The sequence below is a fragment of the Chiloscyllium plagiosum genome, unplaced genomic scaffold, assembly GCF_037043375.1.
Source record: "Chiloscyllium plagiosum isolate Xiang-an unplaced genomic scaffold, Cpla_swu_hap1 HiC_scaffold_13, whole genome shotgun sequence".
Taxonomy (NCBI): Eukaryota; Metazoa; Chordata; class Chondrichthyes; order Orectolobiformes; family Hemiscylliidae; genus Chiloscyllium; species Chiloscyllium plagiosum.
In genome coordinates, this window is record NW_028270151.1 from 25,293,985 (window position 1) to 25,309,658 (window position 15,674).

The window sequence follows — 15,674 nt, forward strand, 5'->3', positions numbered from 1 at the left end:
TTTGATGCCAAATCTTTGGGACATTTTCCTTTGTTGAAGAAGCTACTTAACTATGGGATGTTGCTGTTCTAAGTATCTCCCACAACAAATCATCTTGGAGGGTCCATCATCTTCCAAATTCTGTCTGTTGGCTTACAGATGTTTTTACTCCTGTCTTGTGTTGGGAAGGAGGAGAGTAGCCATAGGGAGGCACTTTGACCCTGAGGATAGTGAGGGAACAGGTGGGTGGAGTGGGAGGGGAAATATAAAGAATAATTAGTCAGGTTTAACACTTTTTGCTCTCGTCATCCCATTTTCTCTCACTCTACGTTACTCTGGCACTTGCAGCAACAAAGGAGAGACCGGGAGCACCGGAAACAGCAGGAGAGGGAGCAGAGGAGAAGATATGAGGAGATGGAGAGACTCCAGAGAGAGGAGGAGAGACGTCTGGCTGAACGGGAGCAGGTAAGCACAGTGTCTTTAGGTAGCTGGATTTAAAACATGTTGTTCAAGGCTGGATGTAGGGTCTTGGGGAATGTAATGCCTTGTAACACCACTTACATCTCGGTGTCTTCTCCTGTGTTTTCTCTGTGCCCTTTCCTAATCCAATAGCCCTCATGGCAGCCACTGTTACCCAGTGCATTCTGGAACCAATATCGAGGTCTAACACTGGACAGGTCTACATTGCACTTTCTTGTTAGTCATGGAGACAATGTAACAGGGGGAGAAGTGAATGGGGAATGGATGTAATGACACTGCCCCACTCTCACCCAAATCACCGACCTGATAGGGAGAATTGTCAGCATTTTCCCATCACTCAATGGCCAAGTATATTCCTAAACTTGGTTCTTAATTTCTTCTGAGGCCATAGGCATCACTTACAAGGCTGGCATCAATTTCCCATCCCGAGGTGCACCTTGAAATGGTGATAGTAGCATCGCAAATGGGTTATGCGTCAAAGAGCATTAAGAGTTCACCATGTTGGTGTCGGACTAGAGTGACATCATGGGACAGAATCAGTGGGGTTTTTAACAGTAATCCAACAGCTTCATTGCCATTTTTTACCAAAACTGTTTTTTTAAGAACTGGATTTGAACTCACAAACTGCTGAGGTGGGATTTGAACCGGCATTCTCTGGAATATAAATATGGTAAGATGACTGCTCTATTATACTGACCCCCCCAGGCTGGCTTGCATTTTTTCAACATTATCCCGATTCAGCGCCCTCCCTCTCACCAGTGGTACTGGCTGGAAGTGCAGCAAGGCAATGCTTTCAGCCTTGGGCAAAGGGCTGAGGTGGAAGCCACCCTGAGATTTTGTACGACAACAATCCCGATTCCTTCAGCCCCACTTCTCTGCTCCCCCTGTTGAAATTACTTTGAGGGAAGAAGAATCTGGGTTTCAAACTTGTTATAAGAACAGGAGATCATTCAACCTCTCAAACTGTCTCAACAATTTACTGAGGCCACATTAGTCTCTGCATTTCAACTCCATTTACATGTATCTGGAACATGATCAGCTGTCTGGAAATTGATCTGCTGATCCCTTCGTTTTTTATTTTGGACAAGAATGCTGCAGATTTGCTCTGTGTCTTGTGTGAACAAACTCTTCCTCACAATAGGGAAAGAGAAAATTTCTTTGGATACAATAATCTCAAACACCTACATTTAATCACCTCTTCGCCTTTTACACATGAGCGAATACAACTATACAACCAGAGGTGGCCAAATCATGATGGGACTGAACAGAGTGGATAGTGAGATTCTACTCCCATAGAGTCACAGAGCCATATAGCGTGGAAACAGACCCTTTGGTTCAACTAGCCTGCACCAACCATGTTCCTAAACCAAACTAGTCCCACCTGCTTGCATTTGGCACATATCATTCCAAATCTTTCCTACTCATCTATTTATCCAAATGCCTTTTAAATGTTGTAACTGTACCCACATCCACCATTTACTCCGGCAGTTCCTTCCACGTACAAACCACTCTCTTCGTGTCCTTTTTAAATTTTTCTCCTCTCACCTTAAATGTATATTTCCAAGTCTTGAATCTCCCCACCCTCAGGAAAAGACCCTTGCTATTCACTTTATCTATGCCCCTCATGATTTTACAAACCTCTATAAGGTCACCCCTCAACCTCCTACACTCCAGTTAAAAAAAGTCCCAGCCTATCCAACCTCTTTTGTGATTATGGATATTAGAAATATCTCTGCTAGGAGCCCTACAATTTCTTCCCTAACTTCCCACAACATCCTGGAATATACTTGATCAGGTTTGAATACAAGAACCAGAAGTATTGATTGAAAGTGATTGACAAAGAAACCAAGGGCAATATCAGAAAGAAAAACAGCAGCAGTTAAATCAGAAATGTATTGCCGGAGAAGGCAGGATTCAAAAAGGAGACTCAAAGAGAAAGAATTATAGGGCTGTAGGCAAACGGAAGGAAGTGACACCGAGTTGAGAAGCTCTTGCAGAGTTCTGAAAACAGAGATGATGGACTGAATGACCTCTTTCTGTGCTGCACCCCTTCTGTGATTCACAACTTAACCATTTTAGCTCTGACATTGTTCCGCTGAATCTGTGCTGTGGCCGCACCAAGCCTGTCGACTGGCACCCAAAACACATTGACTCCAGATCAGGCCTTTCTGTGAAAGAAAGAATCAGTTCAAAAATTACAGGAGAAATATTTATTCTTTTTTTTTAAAATACTTCTCTTCTTGTTCAGAGAAGCTGTAATTTTCATGCCTTTCCCACTCATGCTTCCTATGGAGGCTTGAAGGTTGAGGGTGGGTATTAGTGGGAGTGACACTGAGCTGTGCAGCTCTCAAGGGGCTGAGGATTGGAATTGCTCTGACAGCTTATACAAAAGAATGAGTCATTGAGACTTGAAGTCCAGTGAGATATTGCAGGGAGTTGCTCAATAACTGACACATTTGATTGCTTCCTGAGGTGAAGGGGCTGTCTTACGAGGAGAGATTGAGTAGACTGGGGCTATATTCCGTGAAGTTCTGAAGAATGAGAGGTCATATACATTATAATGTATACTATTCTACAAGGGTTTGACAGGGTAGCTGCTGAAAGGCTGTTTTCCTCAGGTTATACAGTTAAAACACAAGGACACAGCTTGATGATAAGGAAGTCAGCCATCTTGGACAAAGTTGATGTGAAATTTTGTTGTGCAGTAGGCTGAGAATCTTAAAAATGTTCTGCCTGAGTGAGTCTTTTTGAGTATGATCAAGACTGATATTTATACATTTTTGGCCACTAAATAAATGAAGGAATACAGGGATAATGAATATAGGGTTGAGGTTCAAAATTAGCCCTCGTCATATAGAATGGCAGAGCAGGCTTGAGGAACTAGAAGGTTTACTTCTGCTCCTATTTCTAACATTTTTAGGATTTAATGAATCTGGGCTACCTATTATTAAGAGGCCACTTCTTTATTTTTTCGTGGGATGGGGCGTCACTGATGAGGCCAAAATTTGCTGTCCACTTTTTAATCTCCCTTGAAATGAGTGGCTTGCTAGGGCCATTTCAGAGGACAGTTAAAAGTCAGCCACATTAATGTGGATCTGGTCGGCCCGACCTGGTGAGGACAGCAGATTTTTTTCCCCGAAGGGCATTAATGAACCAGATCAGTTCTAGCAACAATTGATATAGCTTTGTGGTCATCAGTTTTCAATTCCAGATTTATTAATTGAATTTGAATTCCACCAGTTGCTGTGGTAAGATTTGAAACTATATTTCCAAAGAATTAGCCTGAGCCCCTTAACATTACCACTATGCCACTAGCTCTTCATATGACCTCCCATCACTATGACTACAGTTCCTGCCACCTTCTGGCACTTAAATCTGTAGTATACCTTTGCCCTCACAAAATCAATTGGCAAAAAACCATCACAGCTAAGGCAAAATCAAAGACATTTTACTGTGCAATCCTTGCCCTCCTGTCCTGTTGTCCAATAATCGTGATCTCATTCATGTTAGAGCTGAAACCATAAGCTCCAACATGCTGCGTAACAGCAGAGGGACGTCAAGCAGAGTACTCATCCCACCCTCACAACACTTGGTCTCCATTTTGAAATGGCCAATGACGGATGACCTACTCCTGTGGGTTTCACAATAAAAACACAATTGCTAGCCCCCACCCAAACATATTGACGTTGTAGCTTTTAAGAAGTCCACTCCATGCATTCACCCTGCCTCCTCCCCTTATCATTTGAAAAGTTCCACTGTCATGCTATAATTGATTCAGCAGCTTCATAGCAACACAAAAACCTGAATCCTGTAAGCTTTACACTTGCTATAACTTACCCAAGCTCCTCAAACATCACCTTCCAAATTCACAACCCTAGTATGTCAATCCTCATGTCATCTGGATCAGTGGTGCTGGAAGAGCACAGCAATTCAGGCAGCATCCGAGGACAGGCAAAAATTCCTGATGAAGGGCTTTTGCCCGAAACGTCGATTTTGCCTGTCCTCGGATGCTGCCTGAATTGCTGTGCTCTTCCAGCACCACTGATCCAGAATCTGGTTTCCAGCATCTGCAGTCATTGTTTTTACCTTTTTAATCCTCATGTCATACTGAGCTATGACAGTGGAAATGAGCAGCCTCTTCAGGACTTTGTTGGATAATTCTTGTTGAATAATTCTTGATTGTCAGAATTTTTTAACCATCCGACTCCGAAACCAATCAACAAAGCTATTATTAAAAATGCAAAATGGAAAATTGCAAATTTTTTCAAAGTTACCTACAATTTTGCTTAATTATGAGTTGCATCCAAGAGACCAACCTACAGTTTCTTAAGGATTGGCAACTCAATCTGTGCTGCACATTAGCAGCACTTTTTGTGCTTTGGGTCAGTGATGATGTTTGGTCAGATTTGGATTTGTCCCTAGCCCCAGTTCTCTCTGTCTCCTTTAACCCTGAGCTCAGTTCATTCTCTCTGGAGCCACAATTCCCAAATTACCTGAAGCTATTGCTGCTCCCACAGACTTCTATCTGAAATGTATTTAATGTCTTTCAGTGCAATCAAATTTCATGGATTAATTTCTGCTCATTATGTCTGTTGCTCTTTATTCTTTAAAACTTGCTAAAAAAAACCTGTTCTTAAAACAAAAGTGTTGCTCTTTGAAGGGATGACTGAAAGCTGAATCAGATTGAACTGAACGTGATCACAAACTCAGAGCAGGGCTCTGTAATGAAACTGTTATTGAATTTCAGAAGGTAATGACAACACTAAATTCATTCTCTGTGTGAGAAGAAAAGTAGTTAAAACCCATTCATATACAGAGCTCACTCTCCTGCCACCTTTGTTATCCTTTGGAATTGATTGGTGTCCAAACCCCAACTTCAATAATGGTTTTAGTTTCCATTATGGACGTTACTGAAGTATCCAATGAAGAGAAAAATGAGTTTGGCCAAGTGTGGGATGGGGAAAAGCGCAGCAGGTCAGGCAGCATCTAGGGAACAGGAGAATCGACGTTTCGGGCATTAGCCCTTCTTCAGGAATGAGGAAAGTTGGTCCAGCAGGCTAAGATAAAAGATAGGGAGGAGGGACTTGGGGGAGGGGCATCGGAAATGTGATAGGTGGAAAGAGGTCAAGGTGAGGGTGATAGGTCAGACTGGGGTGGGGGCGGAGAGGTCGGGAAGAAGATTGCAGGTTAGGAAGGCGGTGCTGAATTTGATGGATTTGACTGAGACAGGCTGGGGGGAGGGGAAATGAGGAAACTGGTGTCCCCAACGCCTTATTTTCACCATGGACATCCAGTCCCTGTACACCTCCATCCCCCATCACGAAGGACTCAAAGCCCTCTGCTTCTTTCTTTCCCGCCGTACCGACTAGTACCCTTCCACAGACACCCTCCTTCGACTAACTGAACTGGTCCTCACCCTGAACAACTTCTCTTTCCAATCCTCCCACTTCCTCCAAACGAAAGGAGTAGCCATGGGCACCCGCATGGGCCCCAGCTATGCCTGCTTCTTCGTAGGATATGTGGAACAATCCATCTTCCGCAACTACACTGGCCCCACCCCCCACCTTTTCCTCCGCTACATCGATGACTGTATCGGCGCCACCTCGTGCTCCCACGAGGAGGTTGAACAGTTCATCCACTTCACCAACACCTTTCACCCCGACCTCAAATTCACCTGGACAGTCTCAGATTCCTCCCTTCCCTTCCTCGACCTTTCTATTTCTATCTCAGGCGACCGAATCAACACGGACATCTACTACAAACCAACCGACTCCCACAGCTACCTGGACTACACCTCCTCCCATCCTGCCCCCTGTAAAAACGCCATCCCATTCTCCCAATTCCTTCGACTCCGCCGCATCTGCTCCCAGGAGGACCAGTTCCAAAAACGCACATCCCAGATGGCCTCCTTCTTCAAGGACCGCAATTTCCCCCTCGACGTGGTCGACGATGCCCTCCACCGCATCTCTTCCACTTCCCGATCCTCCGCCCTTGAACCCCGCCCCTCCAACCGCCACCAGGACAGAACCCCACTGGTCCTCACCTACCACCCCACTAATCTCCATGTACATCGCATCATCCGCCGTCATTTCCGCCACCTCCAAACGGACCCCACCACCAAGGATATATTTCCCTCCCCTCCCCTATCAGCATTCCGTAAAGACCACTCCCTCCGTGACTCCCTCGTCAGATCCACACCCCCCACTAACCCAACCTCCACTCCCGGCACCTTCCCCTGCAACCGCAGGAGGTGCAAGACTTGCGCCCACACCTCCCCCCTCACCTCCCTCCAAGGCCCCAAAGGAAACTTCCATATCCGCCACAGATTCACCTGTACCTCCACACATATCATCTATTGCATCCTTTGCACCCGATGTGGCCTCCTCTATATTGGGGGGACAGGCCGCCTGCTTGCGGAGCGTTTCAGAGAACACCTCTGGGACACCCGGACCAACCAACCCAACCACCCTGTAGCTCAACATTTCAATTCCCCCTCCCACTCCACCAAGGATATGCAGGTCTTTGGACTCCTCCATCGTCAGACCACAGCGAAACGACGGTTGGAGGAAGAACGCCTCATCTTCCGGCTAGGAACCCTCCAACCACAAGGGATGAACTCGGATTTCACCAGTTTCCTCATTTCCCCTCCCCCCAGCCTGTCTCAGTCAAATCCATCAAATTCAGCACCGCCTTCCTAACCTGCAATCTTCTTCCCGACCTCTCCGCCCCCACCCCAGTCTGACCTATCACCCTCACCTTGACCTCTTTCCACCTATCACATTTCCGACGCCCCTCCCCCAAGTCCCTCCTCCCTATCTTTTATCTTAGCCTGCTGGACCAACTTTCCTCATTCCTGAAGAAGGGCTAATGCCCGAAACGTCGATTCTCCTGTTCCCTGGATGCTGCCTGACCAGCTGCGCTTTTCCAGCAACACATTTCCATCTCTGATCTCCAGCATCTGCAGACCTCACTTTCTCCTCAAGTGTGGGATGGAACATGGAACTGGTTGAGCTCACTGGTCCAAGGGCGTCTCCTACAGGCCTGCAGTGGAACAACACAGGCTACCACTAGCAATACACAACCAACCCACATTCTTAGCTGCAGGAACAATCTGTGCCCCCCTCAAGAAAAGTGAGGCAAACCTTGTAGCCCAGACTTCCAGCAGATCCCACTGGCCTGAAGACCCGCAGAATTTGCAAATCTAAATCTGCAACTGTGGTGGGCAACCCTTTTATTTTTGGCTGGTGAGATCCAACATTTATTTCGGAAAAGTAAATGGTGAGCTATCTTCGTGGACACAGCTGAGTGGCTTGTGAGGCCATTTCAGAGTTAACCTCATTGCTGTGAATCTGGAGTTACATTTAGGCCAGACCTGGTAAGGATGTCAGATTTCCTTCAACATAATTTTACACAACCATGATCCAACAACTTGCTTGGTTATCATTGCTGATACTAACTTGGGATTCCCTATTTATTTAATTGATTACATTTAATTTCCCAGGTGCAATGGTGAGATTTGAACTCATGACTATAGATTATTAGGTCAGGCCTCTGGACTGTAAGTCCAGAAACAGAACTACTGTATGTCTCAGTTCAGTTTGGTTCAAGCTTCTTGAATCTCAGGCATTCCTGTCTCCTTCTCCTCCTTTTCAGAAATCATTCCTGTTTTCTCTTTTTTTCTCTCTCTCTCTCCTTTCCTCTCTGTCTCTCCAAATCTCTCTCCTCAACGTCTGCAGGAGTACATAAGGCGGCAGTTAGAGGAAGAACAGAGGCAGTTAGAGATCTTGCAACAACAACTTCTGCAGGAGCAGGCTCTCCTACTGGTAATGCACCAATATTATTTACCTGGAACCAAAGCTTGCCTAGCCCCTTATTCACAATTCCACCTCCAATTTCCTCCCTTGTTCATGTTGTTCCCTCATTGTGCATTGTATATTTGCCTGAGAAAAAGTTTACAAACCTATAGTGATCCATCATAAACTCAACTAGCTTCTTTGATGAGTTATAAAAGAGCAGGAATGAAATGTTGAATTTAATTCTACTAGATCATTCCAAGTAACTGTGTTGCATTGTTTCTAAATATCTGGCTATTTTAATAGGACTGCTGTCTCTTCCTCTTCTTTTTTTCCCTCCCTCCCTCCCTCCATTCCTAATTCCATTCCATTCCAGTCCTGTGAATGTTTGATGAGGGCAATATCGAGGGAGCTTTACTTTCATTTTGAAAGCATAAAGGAAGCTTTACTCTGTGTCTGAATCCATGTTGGACTTAACTTGGAAGTGTTTTATGGGGGCAGTTTTGAGGGAGCTTTATGCTGTTCCTATCCTGGGAATGTTTGATGTGGACACCATTGAGGTTGCTTTGCTTTCAGTTTAAAAGAGTAGAGGGAGTTTTGCTCTGAATCTAACCCTGTGCTATACTTGTCCAAGGAGAGTTTCATGTGGACTGTTTAGACAATGGAGAATTCTTTGGATTTCCTTTTGTCTTCCATTCTGCCAGAACATTATAATTTGAGCATGTAATTATTAACCTGTAACAGCTGAGAAACAATATACAGGAGTGAGAAACTCATCAACCCATTATAATAGATATGGACAGTTTCAATGCATTTAGTGAACTGTGCAGTTTGCCACTGATCTGAGAGACTATTCTGGTCAAACATAACAGCTTGCACTCTCTGAAACTCTACTCCGAGTGAGGGATTAATAAATATTAAGTCTTAATTCCTTTTGGATTTTGTAATCAGGATTGTCCTTTTCCACCCTGATTTCCACCCTTCACCTCAACCTCTCCTCACTAAAACCCTGAGCCACATTGACATTGCCTCGTTTGGCCGCCCAAACCTCACCAGACATTAACTCCATCAGTACACACCCTGACCCTGCATCCTAGCCCTGGTGCTTATCATCTTGCACCGACTTCCCATTACCTCGACTCTCCCAGTGCATTCAGAACCCAAAATCATACAACAGCAGTTAAAGGAACCAACTCACCACCACCATTTTGAGGGCAATTGGGGATGGCCATATCAGAAGCAGGAATATATATTTAATCAAGCCGTCTCCTCTCCCTCCAGCCAGCTCCAACTGATATACCAAGTTGCATCCTATAGGCTTATGTCATGTCCTTCTCCCCAAACTTTAATTAACTGTAGAACCATGCCTGTCTTGAATCTCAACTCTGGAACTCTTCCTTAAGCTTGTTCCCTGTCAGTTCATCAAAGGCATCCTCTAAACCACCCTAATAAACTGAGGCAGCTTGAGCCAATTTGCTTTATGGTAGCTGCTTCCTCTGCAGACAGTCTTGACTAGCGGAGAGCAGAGTTGTACCCCAAATTCCAGGTCGTCTTGCAACCAAGTGCTTGCGTCCTGAGTACAAGCCAAGAAAGCACTCCCAGCATATAGGACAAACCGAACTAACATTTGGAACTGGATGATCAGGGTACGCATTCATGATCCTAGACCCTTATCCTATTATTCCCTCCAGGGCTTAATTTTGTTCTCCATAATACTTTCAAACTCCAATTGAGAGGCATGTGGATTATTGCAACTTTTATTGAGTTTAATGAGATTTCATGCCATTGTCTTGCATTAGTTCAAGTTAATGAACATCCTGAGAAATTTCAACTGACTATTTAAATGCCAGTTTGCAAAAGGAATAGGAAAAAATAGAATTCATTTCATATGGCCCTAAATGTGTTTGTACCTGTATTTGTTGGAATGACAAATGCAAATGTGATCTGGGCTTGAATGTAGTTCCGAATAGATTAGATGAAATTCTCACACTGAGTGGAATGATTCTTAACCTTGATTATTGTGGGATTAGTCCTTCCACCAGTTGTCACTACCAAACACGGTGAAGGTTTTATACACTCTCTTCTGTTTGGTCTCCGACTGAAAGGAGTACAAGCGAAAGCAGCTGGAAGAACAGCGTCAGGCGGAACGACTACAACGACAATTGCAGCAGGAACGGGCTTATCTGGTGTCTCTCCAGCAGCAGCAACAGCTGGAGCCAAGATCTGGTGAGAAGAAGGCACTTTATCACTACAAGGACAGTATGAACCCAACGGAGAAGCCAGCCTGGGCCAAGGAGGTAGGTAGTCTAATTGTTATCTCCTGGATTGATTTGCACTGTCACTTTGTGTCTGTGCTACCATTGAAGAGAATGGGAATTGGTGTTGATTAGGTTGTTAAACTGTGAGCCAATTGGTTCCTTTCATTTCCTTAGCTGAGAGAGTCTTGTGGAGAGACTTGACCCTGTAATGGTTGCTGAATATAAAAGATACAATCCAACATCACATGCTGCATTAGACCAGGAGCAACTAGACTGTGTTACACAGTGTGACAATGTTTGACTATCCTTTTGGGGAAGTTAGTCAACATTGACTGCCTTCTCTGAATGTTTTGCCCCAATGATTGCTCACTTTCAATATCTCTCTTGCTCTCCCTCGCTTTTTCTCGCTCTTGCTTTCTCTCTCTTGCTCTTTCTTTTGTTTTCTCTCTCTTTCTCCCTCTCTTTCTTGCTTTTTCTCTCGCTTTCTCTCTCTTTCTCTATTGCTCCTTCCTTTCTCTTTCCTTCTTCCTCTCTCTTTCACCCTGTTGCCTCCTTCCTTCTCCTCCCCACCCCCTCACTCTTCCTCCTCACCACCCCCTTCCTTACTCCAGACCTCTATCTTCTCCTTCCTCCCTCCACATCTTAAATGTCCCTTGATTCTTCTATTCTCCCTCTCTTCCCCAACTCCTCTCTCTCTCTTTTATCTCCCCATCATTGTGCTTTTGCAGACATGTGTACACACAACCAACAAAGGACCTCCTAGGCCTGTGGTAGACCTACTTATTAGGCTGAGGTGGAATCTGTGTCCACTCCACACCTGCAACTCAAGGATTGAAACCTCCTGCAGTTTATTCAGTGGGTCCCTCAGTCATTCAGTCTGGGCTGCTCCAGGTGATACCAGTAGGCACAGTGTTTGGGAACTCAAACTGTGCTAAACACCTTGGATTTGGGGCATTAAATTTAACCAGAGATTCTGCTTCTAATCTTCGTCCCATACCCTTTGCTGGATTGACAGGGATATCCTCATTGTTAAATAGCCCACGGGCGCCATGAGGAAAAGGTAGCAATGAGAAAGAAAAGAAAATGTCCTCAAAGTGTTTTGATTGAGAAGGTCAATATGTCTTTGCACTTTATTACAATTGCCTGAATGTTGTAGAGAGTTATCAGAATTCTTGTCCCCTGTGGATTCAATATAAAACTAATTCAATATAACCCTGAAGATCACATGACCACCAACAGTCCCCACCCTCCCAGCATTAGTTGCTTCACATGTCAATCATCTACCTGTCCACACGAATCAGAAAGCAAAAAAGATACTTTCTTATCCTTATGGATAATTTTGACTGTGAGAGTTAAGTGGGCATTTTCCTGATTTCAAATATTCAGAGTTCAAAGAGGCTTTTTGTCCCCAATATGTTACATATTTTTAACGCCCATTTACTCTTGCATTTAATCTTCAATTTATGCAACCTCCAGTTGTCCTGGAGTGTTTGACATCTTTCCTGGAATTTGGGGAAGGAGAACGATATTTCTTCAAAGGGTGAATCCACTAATCTGAATGTACACTTTGCCTATTCAGGAAGGATGGAGGGTCTTTGCTAAGGGTGGGGAATTTCAGTCAGAAATGGCTGGATGATCACTTGGAGTTGAGGTACAGAGCAGCTATGATCTGATGGAATTGTAGAACATGTTGGAGGGACTGAATGACCCACCATCCTCAACTGTTTTTTAACCATGTGAGTCCAACATACAGCCTCTGTATACTTGCTCTGATTGATTTGGACTGTAATGTGGGCAAGTTTCTGGCTGCTGCAGGCCCACTCCCACAGGCTACCAGTATTTGAACCAATCAGTATGGTGGCTACAGAATGTGGACATTTCAAGACTGAGATTGTTTTTTGTTGGGAAAGGGTAGAGCGGATTATGAAGTCAAGGCTGATAAATGAGGTACAGATCAGTCATGATCCAAATAGATCATGGAATCAGGATTGAGGATTGAATTGCCTCCTGTTGCTCCAATGCTGGGAGAGACATATTTCTTATACACTATATAAGCCCTCTTTTTTACTGAGGTCAGCTCTGTCTGGCCAACGTTGAAACATGTGGATGCTCATTCTAATATCACTCTGGTTTCTATCCCAGGTAGGTTTGAGCTTTTTGTTTTTGAACAAATAATTCTGTCATCCAAATCCCAGGTACAGAAGCGATCGCTCAGTAATTCTCCTCGACGCCCACCCAAAGGAGTGCCTGCCACTAAGTGGCCATCGTTCAGTGACATCACCAATCAGCAGCCCGCTCACCATTTGGCCCCGCATCCCAGTTCTGGACAACACCTTGTGATTCCCAGTTTTCTCGCCTCTCCTCTCGTCAATGGAAAAGGCTCACGCCAAGCCCTGACCGTACTGGACTCGGATCAAGCAGGTCCAGCAGGAACGTCCCCTCTCCAGGCCCAAGCAAAGACCAAGAAGAAATCACGTGCCTACAAAGCCACCCCAGACCAGGCCAGGCCGGCACGACCACGGTTACGGTCACAGACCCAGCAACAACCGTCACTGGAGGCAACCTTTGAGTTTGAACGCAATGTCATGGTGAAGAAACATGTAAAGGCCACCTCTGCAAAACCACGAGGGCGTTCAGATGAATACATCTTTACAATTGGTTATGGTGGAGTAATTAAGAAAAAGAAAAGGAAGCCAGTAGATAAAACTGCAAGGCCCCTAGATTACAGATTCACCATGAAACCTGGTGGGGTGGTAGAGAAAGTTCCAATTACTCCTGAGATAAGGGTGAACCCTGATTATGATAGACAGATCTCTGAAGAAGGAACATCCAATGAAACAGAGAGCACGCCTGCACCAATTCCTCACCATGGTTCTCTCTCCTCGATATCTCCTTGTAGCTTGTCTCCAGATTCCCCTGAGGACTTTCTGTCTTGTTCTTCCCCAGCCTCTTTCTTGTCAGATCTCAAAAGATTGCCCTCACATAATTTGATGGTCCCTCAGCCCACCTGTGTGCTCTTTTTGAAAAAGATGGCCAGTGCCCCAAATCTTGCTGATCCCCACCCCTCTTCCATCATCCCTTTTGCTCTGTCTAACCGCCCACGCGCTGGCTCTGCCGAATTTCACACCATTCGCAACACCCCTTTTGAGTTTCCCTCACTCCTCCGACCCCTGGACCACAATACATCCTCAGGCCTTCTTTCTGTCTCTCTCGACCACTTGCCAGGCTGTGCCCATTCCCACAGCTACTACGCCCAGTACAGCACACTCATGGGTTCTCCTACACCGTCCTCCTCAGAGAAATTGCCGCCCATTTCCCCGCATAGTACTCCCCAGAGACAGGGACAATCAGACAGCTCAATGCTGTCTCCAGAAACTGAAGACCTCACAATCAGATTGTGCCACACTCCAATTTTGAGATTGGAAATTGAGCCAGACAATTATCAAAAATGGAGGGAAAATAACGTTAGCCTCCAATCAGCAGACAGCCCAACACATGAAAATTGGTGTTCCTCCCCTCAAACTCCAGAAACCGACCCAGGGTTCCCTCTCTCTTTGTCTTGCCCTGAGAGTAGTCTCAGGCAAATGCAGGTTACTGGATTTCCTAAATGGTGCCGTTCAGCTTCTGATGCCAGTGAATTGAAAGTTCCACCATGCTGCCCCCAGAGGTCTCACATTGCTGGACAAAGGAGGGGTCTGCAGTCTGTCAGTCCATGTGAATGTTCACTGTCTGGTTCACCAAATTAATGTGCCTTATTGTCAATGCACTAATCTCCATAAGGGTGTCCTGAGTGGTTTCATCACAGTTCCTGTAACAGTCCAGAGACTGCAGGTACTGGAAATCCAAAACAAAACAAAACTGCTGGAAAAGCTCAGCAGGTCTGGCAGCATCGGTGGAGAGAAATCATAGTTAACTTTTCAGGTCTAGTTACACTTCTTCAGAACCGAAAAACTGGGGTTCTGAAGAAGTCATTAGATCCAAAATGTTAATGCTGCTTTCTCTCCAATAGTGCCGTCAGACCTGCTGAGTTTCCCCAGCAATTTTTGTTCTTGTTTCACTCTTTTCCAGGCCTACACTCTTCTGAGCACCAGTTCACTTGCTTGGGGAGCTTAGTTTGGAGTGGAGTCTGTCTCATCTCAGTTGGCTGGCTGGCTGGTTTGAATTGTAAAGGGATTCAGTCGGCATAGGTTTAATTCCCATATTGCCTAGGGTCACCAAGAAGGTCCACCTTCTCAAACCCTGCCTGAGGTATGCTGACCCTCATGTTAAATTCATCTCCAGTCACCTCACTCTAATGAGAGAGCAGCCTATGGCCCTCTAGTAGTACGGTGACTCTTACTTTACATTCTGACCATCGTATTTGTTTAACTGGGGGATATGTGCTCTTGAAATTTGCGTTAGACGTCTTTTGGCAAGACTTTTGTCAATCTCAATCTAAGTCATTCAGTGAGATATCAAACCAAGACCCCTTTCTTTGTTGATAGAGTTTATTAACCACTCAATTTTTTTTTCAAAATGACCTGCTCAGGGATGTTATTACGTATCTTTAGAGCACATGAGACTTGAACCCAGGCTTTCTGGCTCAGAAATCTGCACGCTGTCACTGTTCAATCTTAGATATTATCCAACCAACATACTCAGAGATGGTAAACTTCTCTGGAGCAGGTGGGACTTGTGCCCAGGCCTCCTAGTCAAGAATAAGGGATACTACTGCTGCTCCACAAGTACCCGACTACTCAATCTTACAACTCTTTCCACATACTAACTCCACCTGCTTCCCCCTTTATATCTACTTGGTCAATTTATTAATCAATGAACATCAATAACCTGCCGAACTTGCTATATTAACTCTGTCAAACACAAATCTCCTCTAGATTTCTCAAGAGAGGAAACATTTCTTAAGATCATAGAAGAAGCCCCTGTGCACTGATCCATCTGCTCTGTAGTCAACACGTTGGGATAGCATTGCTGGAAATGTTTAATAACAAGAAATTGTAGATGTCCAAGACAACGCCTATCGATTGCTTCAAAATATCATGTGGATGTATTCAACAGAAATATGGCATCTGAAAATTAGTAGACAATGGAACTGAGCAAACAAAATTTGCAATCTGGCATTATACCTTTAAGAATCTAATCGGATTTCCCACCTTTTGGCTTTCTT

General features: G+C 44.8%; 1 protein-coding gene across 7 annotated transcripts in view; it reads left to right on the plus strand.

Annotated features, from left to right (window-relative positions):
* LOC122556119 (TRAF2 and NCK-interacting protein kinase-like) overlaps nucleotides 1-15,674 on the plus strand; it is a 264,784-nt gene that overhangs the window by 193,301 nt on the left and 55,809 nt on the right. For 2 of the 7 annotated variants that reach the window (XM_087993377.1, XM_087993378.1), the window contains exons 13-16: nucleotides 328-444; nucleotides 8,196-8,282; nucleotides 10,358-10,549; nucleotides 12,706-13,110. In XM_087993377.1, the coding sequence (XP_087849503.1) occupies nucleotides 328-444; nucleotides 8,196-8,282; nucleotides 10,358-10,549; nucleotides 12,706-13,110 (801 nt within the window). The remainder of the gene's footprint in view (nucleotides 1-327; nucleotides 445-8,195; nucleotides 8,283-10,357; nucleotides 10,550-12,705; nucleotides 13,111-15,674) is intronic. The other 5 variants (XM_043702584.2, XM_043702585.2, XM_043702586.2 and 2 more) reach the window with 3 other exon arrangements.